The sequence below is a fragment of the Somniosus microcephalus genome, unplaced genomic scaffold, assembly GCF_052327205.1.
Source record: "Somniosus microcephalus isolate GS21.2 unplaced genomic scaffold, FLI_Smic_1.0 unresolved_chr1, whole genome shotgun sequence".
Lineage (NCBI taxonomy): Eukaryota > Metazoa > Chordata > Chondrichthyes > Squaliformes > Somniosidae > Somniosus > Somniosus microcephalus.
This window is the reverse complement of record NW_028225179.1, coordinates 144,257,549-144,280,952: the sequence shown is the minus strand read 5'-3', so window position 1 is coordinate 144,280,952 and position 23,404 is coordinate 144,257,549. Positions and strand designations below refer to the sequence as shown.

The 23,404-nt window shown below is 45.6% G+C and overlaps 1 protein-coding gene across 1 annotated transcript in view; it reads left to right on the top strand.

Moving 5' to 3' along the window:
- The window catches only part of LOC147096178 (uncharacterized), a 66,935-nt gene that overhangs the window by 4,282 nt on the left and 39,249 nt on the right, over window positions 1-23,404 (top strand). The window contains 3 exon segments of the mRNA XM_085975048.1: window positions 3,127-3,205; window positions 7,527-8,164; window positions 14,375-14,476. Of these exon segments, the coding sequence (XP_085831174.1) occupies window positions 3,127-3,205; window positions 7,527-8,164; window positions 14,375-14,476 (819 nt within the window).

Here is a 23,404-nt window from a genome sequence, read left to right as displayed (position 1 = left end):
GAGTTTACAGATGATGTGTCTGGATAGCGCAGATCACTACATCCTGTCAGCCGTGGCTCAGTGGGTAGCACTCTCTCACCTCTGAGTCAGACGGTCTTGGGTTCAAGTCTCACTTGCTGAGCGGGTGAACTGAGGCCCTGTCTGCCCTCTCGGGTGGATGGAACAAATCCCATGGTCACTATTTTTTCGAAGATGTGCAGGGGAGTTCTGCCCAGGTGTCCTCATCCAACATCACTAAAAAACAGTTCTGACGAAGGGTCATCGACCTGAAACGTTAACTCTGTTTCTCTTTCTCTCCACGATGCAACCTGACCTGCTGAGTGTTTCCAGCATTTTCTGTTGTTTCACTAAAAAGCAGATGATTTGGTCATTGATCTCATTGCTAGTGACTACATTTTCTTCGTTCTTTCATTCTCCTTCTCTCCTTTCTCTCTCTCTCTTTCCTTTCTCTTTCTCCTTTCTTTCTCTCTCTCTTTCTCTCCTTTCTCCTCTCTCCTTTCTCTCGCTCTCTCCTTTCTCTCGCTCTCTCCTTTCTCTCGCTCTCTCCTTTCTCTCGCTCTCTCCTTTCTCTCGCTCTCTCCTTTCTCTCTCTCCTTTCTCTCTCTCCTTTCTCTCCTTTCTCTCTCTCTCTCTCTCTCTCTCTCTCCTTTCTCTCTCTCTCTCCTCTCTCTCCTTTCTCTCCTCTCTCCTTTCTCTCTCTCTCCTTTCTCTCCTTTCTCTCCTTTCTCTCTCTCTCTCTCTCCTTTCTCTCTCTCCTTTCTCTCTCCTTTCTCTCTCCTTTCTCTCTCCTTTCTCTCTCCTTTCTCTCTCTCTCTCTCTCTCTCTCCTTTCTCTCCTTTCTCTCCTTTCTCTCTCTCCTTTCTCTCTCTCTCTCCTTTCTCTCTCTCTCCTTTCTCTCTCCTTTCTCTCTCCTTTCTCCTTTCTCTCTCTCTCCTCTCTCTCTCCTTTCTCTCCTCTCTCCTTTCTCTCTCTCCTTTCTCTCTCCTCTCTCTCTCCTTTCTCTCTCTCTCCTCTCTCTCTCCTTTCTCTCTCCTTTCTCTCTCTCTCTCCTTTCTCTCTCTCCTTTCTCTCTCTCCTTTCTCTTTCTCTCTCCTTTCTCTCTCTCTCTCCTTTCTCTCTCTCTCTCCTTTCTCTCTCTCTCTCCTTTCTCTCTCTCCTTTCTCTCTCTCTCCTTTCTCTCTCTCTCCTTTCTCTCTCCTTTCTCTCTCTCTCTCCTTTCTCTCGCTCTCTCCTTTCTCTCTCTCCTTTCTCTCTCTCCTTTCTCTCTCTCCTTTCTCTCTCTCCTTTCTCTCCTTTCTCTCTCTCTCTCTCTCTCTCTCTCCTTTCTCTCTCTCTCTCCTCTCTCTCCTTTCTCTCCTCTCTCCTTTCTCTCTCTCTCCTTTCTCTCCTTTCTCTCTCTCTCTCTCTCCTTTCTCTCCTTTCTCTCTCCTTTCTCTCTCCTTTCTCTCTCTCTCTCTCTCTCTCTCTCCTTTCTCTCTCTCCTTTCTCTCCTTTCTCTCTCTCCTTTCTCTCTCTCTCTCCTTTCTCTCTCTCTCCTTTCTCTCTCCTTTCTCTCTCCTTTCTCCTTTCTCTCTCTCTCCTCTCTCTCTCCTTTCTCTCCTCTCTCCTTTCTCTCTCTCTCTCCTTTCTCTCTCCTCTCTCTCTCCTTTCTCTCTCTCTCCTCTCTCTCTCTCCTTTCTCTCTCCTTTCTCTCTCTCTCTCCTTTCTCTCTCTCCTTTCTCTCTCCTTTCTCTCTCTCTCTCCTTTCTCTCTCTCCTTTCTCTTTCTCTCTCCTTTCTCTCTCTCTCTCTCCTTTCTCTCTCTCTCTCCTTTCTCTCTCTCTCTCCTTTCTCTCTCTCCTTTCTCTCTCTCTCCTTTCTCTCTCTCTCCTTTCTCTCTCTCTCCTTTCTCTCTCTCTCTCCTTTCTCTCTCTCTCTCCTTTCTCTCTCTCTCTTCTTTCTCTCTCTCTCTCCTTTCTCTCTCTCTCTCCTTTCTCTCTCTCTCCTTTCTCTCTCTCTCTCTCCTTTCTCTCTCTCTCTCTCCTTTCTCTCTCTCTCTCTCCTTTCTCTCTCTCTCTCTCCTTTCTCTCTCTCTCTCTCCTTTCTCTCTCTTCCTCTCTTTCTCTCTCTCTCTCTCCTTTCTCTCTCTCTCTCCTTTCTCTCTCTCTCCTTTCTCTCTCTCTCTCCTTTCTCTCTCTCCTTTCTCTCTCTCTCTCCTTTCTCTCTCTCTCTCCTTTCTCTCCTTTCTCTCTCTCTCCTTTCTCTCTCTCTCCTTTCTCTCTCTCTCTCCTTTCTCTCTCTCTCTCCTTTCTCTCTCTCTCTCCTTTCTCTCTCTCTCTCCTTTCTCTCTTTCTCTCCTTTCTCTCTCCTTTCTCTCTCTCTCCTTTCTCTCTCTCTCCTTTCTCTCTCTCTCTCCTTTCTCTCTCTCCTTTCTCTCTCTCTCCTTTCTCTCTCTCTCTCTCCTTTCTCTCTCTCTCTCTCCTTTCTCTCTCTTCCTCTCTTTCTCTCTCTCTCTCTCTCCTTTCTCTCTCTCTCTCCTTTCTCTCTCTCTCTCCTTTCTCTCTCTCTCCTTTCTCTCTCTCTCTCCTTTCTCTCTCTCCTTTCTCTCTCTCTCTCCTTTCTCTCTCTCTCTCCTTTCTCTCCTTTCTCTCTCTCTCTCTCCTTTCTCTCTCTCTCTTCCTCTCTTTCTCTCTCTCTCTCTCCTTTCTCTCTCTCTCTCCTTTCTCTCTCTCTCTCTCCTTTCTCTCTCTCTCTCTCCTTTCTCTCTCTCTCTCTCCTTTCTCTCTCTCTCTCTCCTTTCTCTCTCTCTCCTTTCTCTCTCTCTCTCCGCGCGCGCTCTCTCTCCGCGCGCGCTCTCTCCGCTCTCCGCTCTCTCTCCTTTCTCCTTTCTCTCTCTCCTTTCCTTTTTCTTTCTTTCTTTGGCCATTGGTCTCATTGCTAGTGACTACATTTCTTTCTTTTTCTCTTTCTCACTTTACACCATTTGAGAGAAATTTTCTTTTGTTCCCTATTTGTAGAGCAATTGTAAAGAGCGCCTGTACAATTTTGTTATAAGTACTGAGCAGGGTAAATCTGCACCCCTTGGGTGTTTGCGATGAGACTACTGAAACATGGTAATGAGAAGTTGTTTTCCATCTTGTGCTCCCAGAATCTTTCTCTTCCCGAGATGACCGACATCCAAACACTTCAATACGCCAAACTCCCTCGGCTCATGTTGTCCCTGAAAGGTATGATTCCTTAACTTCCAGGGTGGCATATAACATGCTGTGGTTGTCCCATGTGGGGATTGGAAAAACAAATCATAGGGGCATTTAATGGGGAGCTAGATAAGACTTGCATTTACTTATACAGCACCTTTCAAGACCTCGGGACGTCCCAAAGCGCTTTGCAGCTAATGAAGTATTTTTGAAGTGGAGTCACTGTTGTAATGTAGGAAACGCGGCAGCCAATGTGCGCACAGCAAGCTCCCACAAACAGCAATCTGATAATGACCAGATCATCTGTTTTTTTTTTAATGATGTTGGTTAAGGGATAAGTATTGGCCAGGACTCCCCTGTTCTTTGAAATAGTGCCATGGGATCTTTTTGGTCCACCTGAGAGGGCAGACGGGGTGTCGGTTTAATGTTTCATCTGAAGGACACGTAGGAGAAAGGAATAGAAGTATATGTTGAGAGGGCGAGATGAAGTAAATAGAGTGGGAGGAGGCTCGTGTGCAGCATAAACACCGGCATAGATCTGTTGGACTGAATGGCCTGTTTCTGTGCTGTAAATTCGATGTAATTATTTCTGCAACCTGGTTCAAACAGAATAGCGTTGGGCTTAATGTGTTACAAGGCTCTTAAACATGGGAATAGGCACTACACGTTTCCTGAATGATGTCTTAACCACTGTTTTTTGTAATATTTGGATTAGGAGTGCTATTTTTAACTAAGCTTGCATTAATTGGATTAATTTTGTCCCGTAAGTGGCCGTGGTGCTGTTAGAGTGGCAGAAAGAATGCCAAGTGTCCAGAAAGAATGGTTATAACAGATCCAGTGTATTGTGTGAAGGGCACGATACAGTACGTTTCCCTACGGCAGTACTGAGCTACTGCTGAAATGTGTGCATTTATACAGGGACAGTATTGATTAACCAGTGTGTTATATTGTGTGGACAGAACACTAGATGTTGCTCATGGGAATATTATGGGCCAGTGAGAGTACGACATCAGAGTGTATAAGTACATGGAAAAACTTGACGGGTGAAATTCAGATTTCCAGAAGGCATTTGATAAGGTGCCACATCAAAGGTTATTGTGGAAAATAAAAGCTCATGGTGCAGGGGGCAACATATTGGCATGGATAGAAGATTGGCTAGCTAACAGGAAACAGAGAGTAAGCATAAATGGGTAATTTTCTGATTGGCAAGATGTAACGAGTGGTGTGCCACAGTGATCAGTGCTGCGGCCTTAACTTATTGCAATTTATATAAATGACTTGGATGAAGGGACCGAATGTATGGTTGCTAAATTTGCTGATGACACAAAGATAGGTAGGAAAGTAAGTTGTGAAGAGGACATATGGAGGCTACAAAGGGATATAGACAGGTTAACTGAGTGGGCAAAGATCTGGCAAATGGAGCAAATGGAGTATAATGTAAGAAAATGTGAAGTTGTCCATTTTGGCAGGAAAAATAAAAAAGAAGCATATTATCTAAATGGTGAGAGATTGCAGAGCTCCGAGATGCAGAGGGATCTGGGTGTCCTAGTGCATGAATCACAAAAGGTTAGCATGCAGGTACAGCAAGTAATTAGGAAAGCTAATAGAATGTTATTGTTTATTGCGAGGGGAATTGAATACAAAAGTAGGGAGGTTATGCTTCAGTTATACAGGGCATTGGTGAGACCACATCTGGAGCACTGTGTACAGTATTGGTCTCCTTATTTAAGGAAGGATGTAAATACATCGGAAGCAGTTCAGAGAAGGTTCACTAGACTAATACCTGGAATGGGCGGGTTGTCTTATGAGGAAAGGTTGGACAGGTTAGGCTTGTATCTGCTGGAGTTTAGAAGAGTAAGAGGTGACTTGATTGAAACATAAGATCCTGAGGGGTCTGGACAGGGTGGATGTGGAGAGGATGTTTCCTCTTGTGGGAGAATCTAGAACTAGGGGTCACTGTTTAAAAATAAGGGGTCGTCCATTTAAGACAGAGATGAGGAGAAATTTTTTCTCAGAGGGTCGTGAGTCTTTGGAACTCTCTTCCTCAGAGGGCGGTGGAAGCAGTCTTTGAATAGTTTTAAGGTAGAGGTAGATAGATTCTTGGTAAGCAAGGAGGTGAAATGTTATCGGGGGTAGGCGGGAATGTGGAGTAATCGGATCAGCCATGATCTTATTGCATGGCGGAGCAGGCTCGAGGGGCCGAATGGCCTACTCCTGCTCCTAATTCGTATGTAATATTGAAGGCACTAAATTGGTGCATTTCTAAAATATTAAAAGGACGTTTTTTGGTTAATTGTAAACACGCTTAGCCTTTGCAATTGGTGGATTTTTGATCTTAAAGGGGGAAAAAACCCAAAGCGACATTCGGACTTTCAACAGACTAACCGGACTGTCGCTTCCCACCCCTGAGCACAGCTTCCCAGCTTCTCCCATACGCCATCCTAAAATACTGCCCCCTACTGCTTCCTCCCCTTCACTTCACTCCACTCCACTCAAAGCCACTCCTGCTGCTACACAAGGTGATTGCGGTCACTGCGTACGGTGGACGAGAGTTCCTGCTCTCCGAATATTGCCACCCGCAGTATGCAGAAGCCAGCAATGCTTCCATTAGCAGCAGGAGGTGAGCGGGTTGGGGTGGCATTGAGAGGGGACCGGGTTCTGCTGTACACAAATTTGTATCCACGATTTGGGCCCTATTATGCGGACGGTGGATGTGTGAATATGTGACGCCATTGGTTGAGAATACCTTTATAACACATTGGTTAGGCCTCAGCTGGAGTATTTTTAAAATTTTTAAAATTTGTTTATGGGATGTGGGCGTCCCTGGCAAGGCCAGCATTTATTGCCCGTCCCTAATTGCCCTTGAGAAGGTGGTGGTGAGCCGCCGCCTTAAACCGCTGCAGTCCCGTGTGGTAAAGGTACTCCCACAGTGCTGTTAGGGAGAGAGTTCCAGGATTTTGACCCAGCGATGATGAAGAATTGGCGATATATTTCTAAGTCAGGATGGTGTGTGACTTGGAGGGCAGCTTGGAGGTGGTGGTATTTCCCATGCGTCTGCTGCCCTTGTCCTTCTAGGTGGAAGAGGTCGCGGGTTTGGGAGGTGCTGCTGAAGAAGCCTTGGTGAGTTGCTGCAGTGCATCTTGTAGATGGTACACACTGCAGCCACGGTACACCAGTGGTGGAGGGAGTGATGTTTAAGGTGGTGGATGGGGTGCCAATCAAGCGGGCTGCTTTGTATTGGATGGTGTCGAGCTTCTTGAGTGTTGTTGGAGCTGCACTCATCCAGGCAAGTGGAGAGTATTCCATCACACTCCTGACTTGTGCCTTGCAGATGGTGGAAAGGCTTTGGGGGGTCAGGAGGTGAGACACTCGCCACAGAATACCTCGCCTCTGACCTGCTCTTGTTGCCACAGTATTTGTGGTTGGTCCAGTTAAGTTTCTGGTCAATGGTGACCGCCAGGATATTGATGGTGGGGGATTCGGCGATGGTAATACCGTTGAATGTCAAGGGGCGGTGATTAGACTCTCACTTGTTGGAGATAGTCATTGCCTGGCACTTCTGTGGCGCGAATGTTACCTGCCACTTATCGGCCCAAGCCTGAACGTTGCCCAGTACTTGTTGCATGCGGGCATGGACTGCTTCATTATCTGAGGAGTTGTGAATGGCACTGAACACTGTGCAGTCATCAGTGAACATCCCCATTTCTGACCTTATGTTGGAGGGAAGGTCATTGATGAAGCAGCTGAAGATGGTTGGGCCTAGGACATTGCCCTGAGGAACTCCTGCAGCGATGTCCTGGGGCTGTGATGATTGTGTCCAATACTGGGCACCACACTTTAGGGAGGATGTCAAGGCCTTGGAGAGGGTGCAGAGGAATGGAACCAGCGATGAGGGACTTCAGTTATGTGCAGAGATTATAGGAGCTGGGGTTGTTGTCCTTCGAGCAGTGAAGGTTAAGGGGAGATTTAACGGAGGCGTTCACAATAGAGTCTTTTGATAGGGAGAAACTGTTTCCAGTGGCAGAAGGGTCAGTAACTAGAGGACACAGATTTAAGGGAATTGGCAAAAGAACCAGAGACAAGATGAGGAGAATTTTTTGTACTCGGCGAGTTGTTGTGACCTGGAAATAGCTGCCCGAAAGGGCGGTGGGAGCAGATTCAATAGTAACTTTCAAAAGGGAATTGGATAAATACTTGAGGGGGAAAAATTGCAGGGCTATGGGGAAAGAGCGGGCCTGTGGGACTAATTGGTTAGCTCGTTTCAAAGAGCCGGGCTGAATGGCCGTCTGTGCTGTATGATTCTATGATCTAGGGAGGTGGAGAACATTTTCTAACGACTTCTTTCTTCCAGTGACGATGAAAGTGGAGACTCATCTCGTCCCAACCTTCAATCAATGCAACTGCATTATGACAGCGACACCGACTTGGAAGAAGATCCGCAACCCAGTGAAAACCGGACAGAACCCAGCAGCGAGCGGCCAGTCGACGGCAACAATGTAAGTTCCGAAACCGGAGGCGCAGAGGAGCAGGAAGCCGATAACTCGGCGCCGGTGACCGGCGTCGCCGCGATCAATCATTCACACCCCGCCGAGGAGCCGGCCAGCGAGGGGGAGACACTTGACCGTGACGCGGGAAGGGTGACCTCACGGGAGCCTCAAGCCCCACCGCCTGCTGACCTCCTGCCTCATTTCAGTAGGGACAGCGAGAGTGAGGTGGAGGAGGAGGAGGAGGACTCGGACTCGGTAATAAGCAGCGGCGGCTGCACAGCGCGCACCAAAATGGATTCCGGTCTCGCTGACAGCACTGATGCTGACGTCCAAGAGGCCAGCGCCAGGAGCTTGATCGCACCAGGCGAGGAGGGAGAAAGCAGTAAAGCTGATTACTGCCCAGACGGCAGTGCAGACGCAGAGGGAGAAGCCAAAGAGACAGAGGGGAGCGTGGATAAGAGAGCGCTTTCGGACGTAAACAGTGATCCCGATATCGACGATGGTAAGTGTATGGAGGGTTCTTGTTACCGCTGTGGGTTTTTAAAACGGCTGCCCAATGCTTCATTGGATACGTGCGCCCTTGGGTGTGGTACAGAGGCACCAGGTGCGGTCCTTCGTGCTGAGTTTGTTGGTCTTGCCTGGATTGGCAGCAGTACCTTTCCAAGTGGGTGAGAGAGGGAAAGTCAGCCAGGATTCCTGCTCCTGATTGCTCTCCAGTAAACCCAGGGTGCAAAATTGAGAGTCAGCCGAGAGGAGGAGTGAGGATTCTTGCACCTATACAAGGAGCAGATCATTTAAATTCAGGCCCGAGCCACTAATACTGATCAGTGGGAGGCACTGCTCGATAAATTGGCACTAGCTGATTTTTTTTGCTGCCTCGTTCCTGTATTGGATGCAGGGTAGAAAGGTGCACGCAACATTGAAAACGGGAGCAAGGCGGAAACTAAAATAATCACTGCAGCCTGTGCTCCACAGCCACAGGAGGGAAGGAGAACATAAGAAATAGGAGCAGGAGTAGGCCGCTTGGCCCTTCGAGCCTGCTCCGTAATTCAGTAAGATCATGGCTGATCTATCACAACTTCACCTTCAGGCACTATCCCCATATCCCTTGATTCCCTTAATGTCCAAAAATCGCTCGATCTCAGTCTTGAATATACTCAACGACTGAGCCTCCACAGCCCTCTGGGGTGGAGAATTCCAAAGATTTACAACCCTCTGAGTGAGAGAAGAAATGTTTCCTCATTTCTGTCCCAAATGGCCGACCCTTATTCTGAGACTGTGACCCCTAGTTCTGGACTCCCCAGCCAGAGGAAACAGCATCTCAGCATCTACCCTGTCAAGTCCTTAAGACTTTTATACGTTTCGATGATAACACCTTTCATTCTTCTAAACTCTAGGGAATATAGGCCTAGTCAACTCAATCTCTCCTCATAGGACAATCCCTCCAATCCCAGGAATGAGAGGAGGCTCGTTGGCTAACTTACATAGAAACATAGAAGATAGGAGCAGGAGTAGGCCATTCGGCCCCTCGAGCCTGCTCCGCCATTCAATGAGATCATGGCTGATCATCCAAACTCAGTACCCTGTCCCTGCCTTCTCCCCATATCCCTTGATCCCTTTAGCCTTAAGAAATTTATCCAACTCCTTCTTGAATATATTTAATGTATTGGCCTCTACTGCCTTCTGTGGCAGAGAATTCCACAGGTTCACCACTCTCTGGGTGAAGAAATTCCTCCTCATTTCTGTCCTAAATGGCCTACCCCTTATCCTTCGACTGTGACCCCTGGTTCTGGACTCCCCGACCATCAGGAACATCCTTCCTGCATCTAGTCTGTCCAGTCCTGTCAGAATTTTATAAGTTTCAATGAGATCCCCTCTCATTCTTCTAAACTCCAGCGAGTATAAGCCCAATCGACCCAATCTCTCCTCATACGTCTTTCCTGCCATCCCAGGTATCAGCCTGGTGAATCTTCACTGTACTCCCTCCATGGCAAGAACATCCTTCCTCAGATAAGGCGACCAAAACTGCACACAATACTCAAGGTGTGGTCTCACCAAGGCCCTGTACAACTGCAGCAAGACATCCTTGTTCCTGTACTCAAACCCTCTCGCTACGAAGGCCAACATGCCATTTGCCTTCTTAACCGCCTGCTGCACCTGCATGCTTACCTTCAGCGACTGGTGCACAAGGACACCCAGGTCTCGTTGCACTTCCCCTTCTCCCAATCTATTGCCATTCAGATAATAATCTGCCTTCCTGTTTTTGCCACCAAAGTGGATAACCTCGCATTTATCCACGTTATATTGCATCTGCCATGCTTTTGCCCGATCACCCAACCTGTCCAAATCATCCTGGAGTTTCTCGGCATCCTCCTCACAGCAGACACGCCCACCCAGCTTTGTGTCGTCTGCAAACTTGGAGATATTACATCTAGTCCCCTCGTCTAGATCATTAATATATATTGTGACTAGCTGGGGTCCAAGGACCGATCCCTGCGGTACCCCACTAGTCACTGCCTGCCATTCAGAAAAAGAGCCGTTTATTCCAACTCTTTGCTTTCTGTCTGCCAACCAGTTCTCTATCCAAGTCAATACCTTGCCCCCAATCCCATGTGCCTTAACTTTACACACTAATCTCTTTTATGCGGGACCTTATCGAAAGCCTTCTGAAAGTCCAAATACACCACATCCACTGGTTCTCCCTTTATCTATTTTACCAGTTACATTCTCAAAAAATTCCAGTAGATTAGTCAAGCATGATTTACCTTTTGTAAATCCATGTTGACTTTGTCCGATCCTGTCACTGTTTTCCAAGTGCTCTGCTATTACATCTTTTATAATGGACTCCAGCATTTTCCCCACTACCGATGTCAGGCTTATCGGTCTGTAATTCCCCGTTTTCTCTCTACCAACTTTTTTGAATAGTGGGGTAACATTAGCTACCCTCCAATCCATGGGTACTGTTCCAGATACCATCGAATGCTGGAAGATGATCAGCAAAGCATCAACTTGAACCACAGTTCGCACGTGCATGCGCACTCGCACACTAACCTGCTTCCAAAACTCCCAAGTGCTGCTCTGTAACTAGTTGCAAGGAGATGTGACATTGAAGCCCTCTTTTCTCTTTCCTCTGGGTAACACCATCCCATCCGAGATTCAGAACTACCTCTGCAGGGAATTTCAGCCACAAACCAGAGTCTTGCTACTCCAAGCCACCGCATATAGTACATGAGTGAATTATGTCCATGCCATTTTAATCTGTGTATTTTAAGCCGTATGTATTCTATACCTAGAGAAGAAGGGGGGAGGGATCTAGAAAAAATGAAACCAGCCTAAATATAAACAAAACAGGAAAAGAGAGCATGGGAAAGAGTAAACTAAGGGAGGACATTGATGGCCAGGGAATGAATAAAGTTATAGAACAGGAGTTTAAAAAGATGGTTAAAAATAAAGTGAGAGGAACTGCTATTTAAAAATTAGTTAATCTGTTTGTACAGCAATGCACACAGTCTGTTATAAAACCGGGGAGCTGGAGGCAGTCATGCGTTGCGAGGAACCAGACATAGTAGGAATTACTGAGACATAGCTACAGAAAAAACAGGACTGGGAATTAAACATTGCAGGGTATAACATATTTCAAAAAGATAGAGAAGGAAAAAAGGGAGGTGGAGTAGCTGTACTTATTAGGGATAACTTAATGGCAGTAGAAAAAAGTGACGCAGCAGTCATGTGGATAGAGATAAAAGATAATAAAGGATCAATCACACTAATGGGGGTAGTCTACAGACCACCTAATAGTGGAAGGGAGGTGGAGGAAGAAATATCCAAACAAATTAGGGAAATGAGTAAAAAACATAGAATAATAATCATGCAGGATTTCAACTACCCAGATATTAATTGGACAGAAGAGGCAGGTAAAGGGGATAAGGGAATGGAGGTCCTACAATGTGTATAGGACTCTTTTCTAACCCAATATGTAAAAATATCAACAAAGGAGGATTTCCTATTGGATCTAGTAATGGGGAATGAACCAGAGCAGATAAGAGAAGTAAAAGTAGGGGAACATCTAAGAAATAGTGACAATAATATAATACGCTTTAAGATAATAATTGAGAAAGACATAAGCATGACAAAGACCAGGGTAATCAATTGGAGAAAAGCTGATTTTGAGGGGCCGAGAATAGAACTTGGGAAAATAACATGGACAACAATATTGGCACACAGTGACGTAGAACAGCAATGGGAAACATTTAAAACGGTGCTCAACCGAGTGCAGGAAAAATATATTCCGCTAAAAAACAAGAACAAGCTAAACACTAATGACACACCGTGGATGAATAAAGCCTTGAGAGAAAAATTGAGGGTAAGGAAAGACACATACAGTAAGTAGATGGACAGCAGGGGAGAGCATGATAAGGGAGAATACGAAGAGATTAGGAGAGAAGTCAAAAAAACAATTAGGAAGGCAAAGAGTAACTATGAAATTGAATTATCAAGGAGCATAAAACAAAATAGTAAAATATTTTACAGGCACGTAAATAAATAAAAAAAGGAAGGTCGGGATGGGAATAGGGCCACTAAGGGATAGACAGGATAATACCGCAGGCAGCAATAGAGAGATGGCAGAGATATTAAATGATTACCTTGCTTCAGTAGTTATCAGGGAGATGGAACAGGTGGAGATGACATCGGATGATGAGATTAGAATTGAGATAACTGCATTTAAAGTAAAATGAGGAGATATATTAAATAAACTAATGAAACTCAGAGGGTAAAACCCCTGTTCTGGGCGGATTACATCCGCGCATTTTATAAGAATCTGGGGAAGAGATAGCAGAGGTATTACTGCACATATTTAGTAATGTGTTAAAGGTGGAGTGCCAGAGGACTGGCAGATAGCTAACGTAATACCTGTATTTAAGAAGGGAGATAGAACATGTCCAGGGAACTATAGACCAGTCAGCTTAACATCGGTGGTAGGAAAAATAATGGAATCCCTACTAAAGGAAAAAATGGAAGAACATCTCGGAACCAAAAATGTAATAATAAATACTGTAGTCAGCATGGATTTCAAAAGGGAAAGTCTTGCTTGACCAAACTCATTGAATTTTTTGAAGAGGTAACAAAGAGAGTAGACAAGGATAATGCAGTAGATGTAATTCATCTAGATTTTCAAAAGGCCTTTGATAAGGTACCACATAATAGACTAATGAATAAGGTCAGGGAATGTGGAGTCAGGGGACAAGTGGCAGAATGGATAGCTAGCTGGCTTCAAGACAGAAAGCAGAGAGTTGGGGTAAAGGGTAGCTATTCAGTGGCAGAAGGTGGGTAGTGGTGTTCCACCAAGATCAGTGCTGGGACCACTGCTGTTCACAATTTATATTAACGATTTAGATTTTTGAATCGAAAACACAATTTCTAAATTTGCGGACGACGCCAAATTGGGGGGGATAGTCAATACTGAGAGGACTGCAACAAATTACAAGAAGACATTCATAAACTTGCAGAATGGGCATATAATTGGCAAATGAAATTCAACACACATAAATGTGAGGTATTACATTTTGGTAAGAAAATTAGGGAGGCCACATATTACTTGGAAAATAAGAATCTAAATGGGGTAGAAGAACAAAGGGATCTCAGTACAAATCACTAAAAGTAGTGACACAGGTTAACAAGACCATAAAAAAGGCAAACCAGGCACTAGGGTTTATTTCTAGAAGGATAGAATTGAAAAGTAGGGAAGTTATGCTAAACCTGTATCGAACCTTGGTTAGACCACACTTTGAGTACTGCGTATAGTTCTGGTCGCCATATTATAAAAAGGATACAGAGACACTGGAGAGGGTGCAGAGACGATTTACAAGGATGATACCAGAAATGCGAGGGTATACCTATCAGGAAAGGATAAACAGGCTGGGTCTCTTTCCTCTTGAAAAGAGAAGGCTGAGGGGTGACCTAATAGAGGTCTTTAAAATTATGAAAGGTTTTGATAGAGTATATACAGAGAGAATGTTTCCACTTGTGGCAAGAGCAAAACTAGAGGCCATCAATATAAAATAGTCACCAAGAAATCCAATAGGAATTCAGAAGAAACTTCTTTACCCAGAGAGTGGTGAGAATGTGGAACTCGCTACCACAGGGAGTGGTTGAAGCGAATAGTATAGATGCATTTAAGAGGAGGCTAGATAAGTATATGAGGGAGAAGGGAATAGAGGGTGATGCTGATAGATTTAGATGAGGAAAGACGGGAGGAGGCTCGAGTGGAGCATAAATGCCGGCATGGACTGGTTGGGCCGAACGGCCTGTTTCTGTGCCATTTATCCTATGTAAAGATGTTTCCACTTTAGGGTCAAAACTAGGGGTCATCAATAGAAGATAATCCAACAGGAAATTCAGGTGCAGCCTCTTTACCCAGAGAGTAGTGAGAATGTGGAACTTGCTACCACATGGAATGGTTGAGACGAATAGCAGTGATGCATTTTGGGGGAAGCTAGATAAACACGTGAGGGAGAAAGGAATAGAAGGATATGGTGATGGGGTGAAATGAAGTAGGGTGGGACAAGGCTCGTGTAGCATAAGCTCTAGCGTGGACCAGAATGGCCTGTTTCTGTCTCTTGGTTTAATTCTATGTCAGCAGTGTTGGCAGTCTGTCAATGGTACATTTTAGTGATTGATTTTAATGAGAGTGATGCTTTCTATCTGAATGCAGATACTAGTGAGTCATACGCTCTGCAGCCAACTCAGTGCTACACGCTGACAGATTCAAGCACTCAGGATGAGACAGCAGGGGAAGGTGATTACACACCAGACGGTCAGTGTTTTCCCAGATTCTGCTTTCCAGTTCTTGGTATCATCTGCTGACACTCCCGGTGCATTCAGGCTTGGACGATGTTCAGGCTTGGGCTGATAAGTGACAGATAATATTCGCGCCAATTAAGTGCCAGTCAATGACTATCTCCAACAAGCGAGCGCCTAACCACCGCCCCTTGACATTCAATGGCATTACCCTCGCCGAATCCCTCACCATCAACATCCTGGGGTCACCATTGCCCAGGAACTTAACTGGACCAGCCACATAAATACTGTGGCTGCAAGAGCAGGCCAGAGGCTGGGTATTCTGCGGCGAGTGTCTCACCTCCTGACCCCCCAAAGCCTTTCCACCATCTACAAGGCACAAGTCGGGAGTGTGATGGAATACTCTCCACTTGTCTGGATGAGTGCAGCTCCAACAACACTCAAGAAGCTCGACACCATTCAGGATAAAGTAGCCCGCTTGATTGGAACCCCATCCACCACCTTAAACATTCAATACAATACAATACAATACAATACAAATCGCTTTATTGGCATGATAAGGTACATCTTATGTTGCCAAAGCATCAAAATACATTTATGGTTGAACACATAAACGCGGTTCCATTCATACAGTGTATAAACAGGTATATCCCTGAGTTTATAAATATATTTTCGCCTTGTTTATATATACTCTTGTCTTAGTTTACTGGTTGTCCCTCTGTTCATGGCAAGCTGTAACATAGTGTGCCGCCAGTGTTACACAGCTTCTCTCCTCACCCAGTAGGAATGGGAGTTTTTGGTTGTCAGTCAGATTTCTGAATTCAGGGCATATTTGTGAGAATTTTTGATAGAAATTCTCTCTGATGCCCTGATATTTTCCACAGGCTGTGAGGAAGTGCATCTCTGTCTCAACTACTCCCTGACTGCAGTGAGAGCATATCCTGTCTTCTCTTGGCAGCCTGGTCTGCCTGTGTCTGCCTTTTTCGATCGCTAGGCTATGTTCGCTAAGTCTGTACCTTGTCAAGGTTCTTCTCAGTTTGTTATCCTTTACCATGGTCAGGTAATCAGCTATGTTGTATTGTCTGTTTAGGGCCAAGTAGCAATTGAGTTTGCTTTGGGTTTTTGTTGTTTCTGCCCAATATGACAGATATTTTTCCTTTTGCTTAGCGACGATTGTGTTGGGTCGAATTCTTTGTGTTACCCTGTCACTGTCCTGGGGCTGGTTATTGTTAGTATTGTTATTAGTTACTTTATTGAGTCCCAGGACTAGTTGACTGAGGGTATTCTTCTTTATGGTCAGCTCTTGGCATTTCAGGGCGTCGTAGTGATAGCATTGGGGGTTGCTCATTTGTAGGTGATTCCAAAATTTGGTGGCTCTTTTTTGGATAGTGATTATTAATGGGTATTGGCCTAGTTCCGCCCTGCATGCGTTGTTTACTGTTTTCCTTTGAGTCCGGAGGATACTTTTACAGAATTCCGCATGTAGGATCTCAATTGGGTGTTTGTCCCATTTTGCAAAATCTTGTTGTGTTAGTGGTCCCCAGACCTCACTGCCATAGAGTGCAATTGGTTCAATTACTGATTTGAAAATTTTGAGCCAAATGCTAATTGGGATTTCTATTTGGATTGATTTTTTGATGGCATAGAAAGCCCTTCTTGCTTTCTCTTTCAGTTCATTCACAGCCAGTTTGAAGTTTCCCGTAGAACTGATTTTTAAGCCCAAGTATGTGTAGTGAGTGGTTTGTTCAATTTTGGTTGTTCCTACTGTGAAATTTATTGTGGGTCCATGTTGTTTGGATCTTTGCTGGAACACAAGGACTTTGGTTTTTTGGGGATTTATTGTCAGGGCCCAAGTCTGGCAGTACGACTCCAGCAGGTCCAGGTTCTGCTGTAGACCCTCCTTAGTTGGTGACAGCAGAACCAGGTCGTCGGCATAGAGGAGGAATTTAACCTTGGATTCATATAAGGTGAGGCCGGGTGCTGTAGATTGTTCAAGTAGTTTTGCCAATCCATTAATGTAAATATTAAAGAGTGTCGGTGAGATTGGCGAGCCCTGCGTCACCCCCCGCCCCTGTGGGAAGTATTTTGTTTGTTTGTCTCCAATTTTAACTGCACATTTATTGTTTGTATACATTGATTTAATTACATCATATGTTTTACCTCCTACCCCGCTTTCGATAAGTTTCAGGAATAAACCGTCATGCCAGATGGAGTCGAAAGCCTTCTGGAAATCTACAAAGCATGCGTAGATTTTGCTTTTGTTATGGTGAACGTGTTTGTCAATTAGGGTCTGTAGGGTGAAGATATGATCGGATGTTCTATAGTTTGGCAGGAATCCAATTTGGCTTTTACTCAAGACATTGTGCTCTTCAAGGAAGTTTATAAGTCTTTTGTTTATGATGCTACAGAATACCTTCCCCAGGTTACTGTTTACACAGATGCCTCGATAGTTGTTTGGGTCGATTTTGTCCCCACTTTTGTATATGGGTGTTATGAGTCCTTTGTTCCAGATGTCAGGGAAATAACCGACACTCAGAACCAAGTTGAAGAGTTTTAGGATAGCCAGTTTCATTTTGTTGTCTGTGTGTTTAATCATCTCGTTTAGTATGCCGTCTGTCCCGCAAGCTTTTCCTGGTCGCAGGTCCTTGAGTTTTTCAAGAAGTTCTTTTTCTGTTATTATGGCGTCTAGCGGGTTTTGGTTATCTTTTATGGCCATTTCAAGCTTTTCAAGTTTTTTGCGTATTTGGTGTTGCTCTGGTCCTAGTGTGTTTTTCTGGTATAATTTTTCAAAGTGGTTTACCCATGTGTCCCCATTTTGAATGGACAAATCGTCGTGTTGTTTTTTGTGTAGTGTTTTCAAGTTGTCCCAGAAACAATTCGACTCAATGGATTCCTCCATGGAGCTGAGTGTATTCTTAATAAATTGCTCTTTTTTGGTCCTGAGTGTGTTTCTGTATTGTGTTAGCGTCTGACAATAAGTAAGGCGTAATTCCTCGTTTTCTGGATGTCTGTGTTTTTGGTTTGATAGTTTTCTAAGTTTTTTCCTCATGTTATGGCAATCATGGTCAAACCATTTTTCATAGTTTTTTGTTTTGGGTTTGTTCTTGCGAGCTTTCAAGTTTGCATTTGTTGCCAAATTATCAAAAATATTGTTTAGTTTACTAACTGCCCGGTTTACGCCTTCTTTATTGTGAGTGTATATGTTATCCAGAAAGGTGTCTAAGAGAGCTTGAGTTGATGCATTGCTAATTGTTTTCTGGTATTTTTCCATGTCGTTTTTGGCCCATCTGTACGATTTTTTGGTGTTGTACAGTTTACTGGGTTGTGTTTCTATGTTGTTTGTTTCTGTCTTTTTGAGAAACATAGTAATTTGACTGTGATCTGACAGTGTTGTTTGTGGTTTGACTGTGAATGCTCTGAAAGAGGATGGGTCCAAGTCTGTAATCATATAGTCTACTGTGCTGCAGCCAAGAGGTGAGCAGTAGGTCGATCTTCCTAGGAGGTCTCCTATGAACCTACCATTGACAATGTACAGACCCAGGTTTCGACAGAGCTGTAGTAGCTGTTTACCGTTGGTATTTGACTGCTTGTCGCAGTTATGCCTGTATGGAAGGGAAGGGATGTCAAAGTGGTTATTCCCGAATACGTAATTGTTTCCTTGATTATTGGTGAAGTCTGGTTCTTCGCCCGTTCTTGAATTGAGGTCCCCACAGATCAACACGTTCCCCTGGGCCTGGTATTGGATAATTTCCCCCTCCATGTTGGAGAAGGTGTCCTCTTTGTAGTACGGGGAATCGATTGGAGGGATATAAAGTGCGCAAATGTAAACATCTTGGGTGTTTGAGATAATCTCCCTCTCAAGTTTGAGCCACATATGGTTTTCGCCCTTTTTTATAAATTTGATGTAATTCTTAAGTTCTGTTTTAAACCAGATCAGTATGCCTCCGGAGTCTCTGCCTTGGGTTACACTTGGTAATTTATTGGAGGGGACCACTAGCTCAGTGTACCCTTGGGGACAGCCGGTGTGTCCTTTTCCTTTATACCAAGTTTCCTGTAAAATGATAATATCTAGATCTTTAGTTTCCTCTATGAACTCTGGGGTCCTACTCTTCACTTCTCGCAGTGAAGAGCGTAGACCTTGGATATTCCAGGTCGAAATATATAAGGATTTCATGTTAAGTTTTATCTTTTTCTATGATAGGTTAAAGAGTGGTACGTGTTTGTCGTGTCTAAGTGTGGGGAAAAAAAAGATCACCCCAGTTGTCTACAAAAGTTAATACAATTTGGTTACAGTTCTTTCTATTAATTAGTCCTTGATCCATAAGGCGGAAGTAGATGCTGCTGCACATCTGCTTATTGTCTCTTAATGGATTGTTTCTGTCTGAGGTATTGCGTACGTCCTGTGCATCTCTCCCTCTGTCTGGCTGGTAGCGGTCCTATTCCCCTGTGGGACAGGAGTGGTGCAGGTCTGATAATGTTGTTTTGCATGGGGATCCTCTCCGGTCTCGGTTGGTGTGGTGGTGGTCTTTGTAGTGTTCCTGATCTGTACCCCGCTGATCTCTGGTGGTCGGGGGGGGTTCCTCTTGGAGTCTGGGTATGGACCCGGTTAAAAGCGACGTCCTTCAGGGCTTTAGCAAAGATCGATATTTTTTGCCTTTGGATGTGGACGTGGTCGTAAAGACATTCTTCATCGAGGGTGGGGTGTTGGGCCAGGTGTACGTTGTGGTTTGATTCGCATTCTGTTGCTATGCTGACATTTATCTCATGAATTGTGTTGTTGTTGAAGTCTGTTCTCGGCAATATTGTGGAAACAGTGATTCTAGTGTTTGGAAATGTACTGCTTGCCTTCCTAATCATTGCTCTGAGCGATGTTGCTACCTCTTTCTGTTTGGCCTTTAGGTCATTTGTGCCCGTGTGTATTATTATGTGTTGGGGGGAGCCTAATCTGGCTTTGGTCAGCCATCCCATGGCTCTGTCTGTTGTTGGGCACCAAATCTTTTCTACTTTACTTCTAGGGAAGAGCTTTTTCTCCCATAGAAATTTCCCATTTGAGTCTATGAGTATTACGACGTCAGCCTTGTTTGTGTTTACTGTCTGGTGGCTTTCGCCTGGACTCATAGTGTGTGTGCTGGGCTGGGGTGTCTGGTGTGTGCGTACCTCTTGTGAGCGGCTCGCTTGTGGTTCCATGGTGGTGGGGGAAGATTGCGAGTCAGCATGCTGGTCGGTCTGTGTGGCACCCCTTGTATTGTGTGTCTGTTGCTTTTGTTCCGTGTGGGAGTGCAGCCGTTCCGTCCGGCTCTGTCTTGTCTTATCTCTAGTCTCTGGTTGCTGGTCTAATGGTGTTTTCTCTCCTCTATGGCTCTCTTTTTCCTGCAGCTCTTTCACCTGATTCTTAAGTAGATTCACCTGGTTATCAAGTCTATTCAGCTCTCTCTTGTGTCTCTCCCTCTCCTGCTTTTGTTTGTCATTCAATTTGAGGACCTCCTCTCTAAGTTTAACCATCTCTATCTCTAATTGATAAAATTTATCTTTTGGTTGTATCTGGCTGTGTGATCCCGGGGTATGTGTCTGGTCGGCCCTGGAAGGCTCACTCACTTCCTGGCTAAGCTGGTCGGCCCTGGAAGGCTCACTCACTTCCTGGCTATGCTGCTCTTCTCTTGGTGGGCTGGGAATGGTAGGGGAACTATGTGTGGCTTCCTCCGTGGTAGTTATGCTGGGGTTTGTCAGTTGTATCGTGTGGCTGTGGTTCCCCGGGGTTAGTGTCTGGTTTGAACTGTGTGGCTCGTTCATCCCTTGACCATGCAGATTTTCTCCTGGTAAGTTGTCAATGTTGGGGGGAGTGCGGGCCACTCTGGGGCTGTTCATTCCCCTCGTAGTTGATCTTTTCAGTGTCCTGAAGGCCGTTGCAAATTTGTCGAGGTTGCCTTGCACTAATATTGTTCCGGTATTGTACGCGTTGACAGTCGTGATTGAACTGTCTCCTGGTGTGTTAATTTTCATTATGGACCCATTTGCGGTATTTTTTAGCTTAACACTGGTATAGTGTGATTTTATTGCTCTGATCCAAGCCGCTGGCTGATCTGAGTAGAATATGAGGTTACTTTTTGTCCCATTGTTGTAACAGTCAGTAAAGAGAGTTTCTGGTTTTTCTCTCATCTGAGCATGCTTGATCGTTTTTATAGCTTTTTTTGTGGTGTTGGGGGGAATCTGGAAGCGGGGCTGTTGTGGATCTTCTGATTTGCTCATTTTTGGTAAAGTATTGTTGATCTTAGAATAAGCTTTTCTGGGGCCCCGGGTTTGGTGTTACCCTCTCCCTGTTCGCGAACTTTCCCGGTCCCCCTCTCCGACCCTGTGGTCCCTGGGCCTCGGCTCCTGGGTTCACCCTTCTCAGGTCTGAGTCTGTGAGCCACTGTTTCCCGGTGCCTTCGGGCTGTTCCCCTCCCCCTCAGAGGTCTCTGGGCCTCTGTTTCGGCCTGGCTCCTCGGGCCTTTCCCTGGGCCTCCCTCCCTGGGCCCTGTACTCACGGTCTTGGTTGCGAGCCTTCTGGTTGCTCTCCTTCTCCTCAGAGGTCTCTGTGCCTGCTGGCCTGGCTCCTCGGGCCTTTCCCGTGCTGGATTGTTGGGCTGTGGCCCGAGTCCCCTCGGCTGTGCTGATTGCTGGATTTCCGGGCTGCGTTCCGAATCTCCTCGGCTGTGCCGATTTCTGCGATGCGGCCCGAGTCCTCTCCGCTGTGCCGATTGCCGGGCTGCGTTCCGGATCTCCTCGGCTGTGCCGATTTCTGGGATGTGGCCCGAGTCCCCTCGGCTGTGCCGGTTGCTGGACCGCTGGGCTGCGGCCCGAGTCACCTCGCCTCCTCGAACTCGGTCCCGATGCCGCCGACTCAACCACCGCTGCTGAAGCCCCGTGTGGCTGCCGTTCACTGGTTTGTGTAGTTCTTCCCTTGTTTTTTTTTTTTTTTGTTTTGGCTTTTTTTTTCCCTCTATTTTCCTCTGGGTTTTTTTTTCTTTGGTAGTCTTTCTGGCGGTCTTTTCCTTCTCTACTTTGTCTAGACTAATCTAAACTTAAACTAACCTAAACTAAACTAACTTAACTAGAACTAAATTTAATTTTAAAACCTTTTTAAAAATTGAAATGAAATGAAACTTTTTTTTCCCCACTTTAGACACTAAAAACACTAAAATCTCAGCAGCCCATCTTCAGCATGTGTATTCACTCCGTCTGCAACACTCCCTCCACCACCGGCATACCGTGGCTGCAGTGTGTACCATCTACAAGATGCACTGCAGCAACTCGCCAAGGCTTCTTCGGCAGCACCTCCCAAAACTTCTACCACCTAGAAGGACAAGGGCAGCAGGCGCATGGGAACACCACCACCTCCAAATTCCCCTCCAAGTCACACACCATCCTGACTTGGAAATATTTCGCTGTTCCTTCATCGTCGCTGGGTCAAAACCCTGGACAGCACTGTGGGAGTACCTTCACCACACGGACTGCAGTGGCTCACCACCACCTTTGCAAGGGCAACTAGGGATAGGCAACATATTCTGGCCTTGCCCATGAACAAATAAAGAAACCCCCGGTGTAGTGCTGCACTGTCGGAGTGCCATCTTTCAGATGAGATGTTAAACCCAGACCCTGTCTGCCCTTTTGGGTGGATGTAAAAGATCCCACGAGAAACATAGAAGATACGAGCAGGAGTAGGCCATTCAGCCACTCGAGCCTGCTCCGGCATTCAATGAGATCATGGCTGATCATCCAAACTCAGTACCCTGTTCCTGCCTTCTCTCCATATCCCTTGATCCCTTTAGCCTTAAGAAATATATCCAACTCCTTCTTGAATATATTTAATGAATTGGCCTCCACTGCCTTCTGTGGTAGAGAATTCCACAGGTTCACCACTCTCTGGGTGAAGAAATTCCTCCTCATCTCTGTCCTAAATGGCTTATCCCTTATCCTTAGACTGTGACCCTTGGTTCTGGACTCCCCGACCATCGGGAACATCCTTCCTGCATCTAGTCCTGTTCGAAATTTATAAGTTTCGACAAGATCCCCTCTCATTCTTCTAAACTCCAGCGAGTATAAGCCCAATCGACCCAATCTCTCCTCATACGTCATTCCTGCCATCCCAGGTATCAGTCTGGTGAATCTTCGCTGCACTCCTTCCATGGCAAGAACATCCTTCCTCAGATAAGGCGACCAAAACTGCACACAATACTCAAGGTGTGGTCTCACCAAGGCCCTGTACAACTGCAGCAAGACATCCTTGTTCCTGTACTCGAATCCTCTCGCTACAAAGGCCAACATACCATTTGCCTTCTTAACCGCCTGCTGCACCTGCATGCTTACTTTCAGCGACTGGTGCACAAGGACGCCCAGGTCTCGTTGCACTCCCCCTTCTCCCAATCTATTGCCATTTAGATAATAATCTGCCTTCCTGTTCTTGACACCAAAGTGGATAACCTCGCATTTATCCACGTTATATTGCATCTGCCATGCTTCTGGCCGATCACCCAACCTGTCCAAATCATACTGGAGTTTCTCGGCATCCTCCTCACAGCACACACGCCCACCCAGCTTTGTGTCATCTGCAAACTTGGAGATATTACATCTAGTTCCCTCGTCCAGATCATTAATATATATTGTGAATAGCTGGGGTCCAAGGACCGATCCCTGCGGTACCCCACTAGTCACTGCCTGCCACTCGGAAAAAGAGCCGTTTATTCCAACTCTTTGCTTTCTGTCTGCCAACCAGTTCTCTATCCAAGTCAGTACCTTACCCCCCAATCCCATGTGCTTTAACTTTACATGCTAATCTCTTATGTGGGACTTTATCGAAAGCCTTTTGAAAATCCAAATACACCATATCCACTGGTTCTCCCTTATCTATTTTACCAGCTACATCCTCAAAAAATTCCCTGCCTTCTCCCCATATCCCTTGATCCCT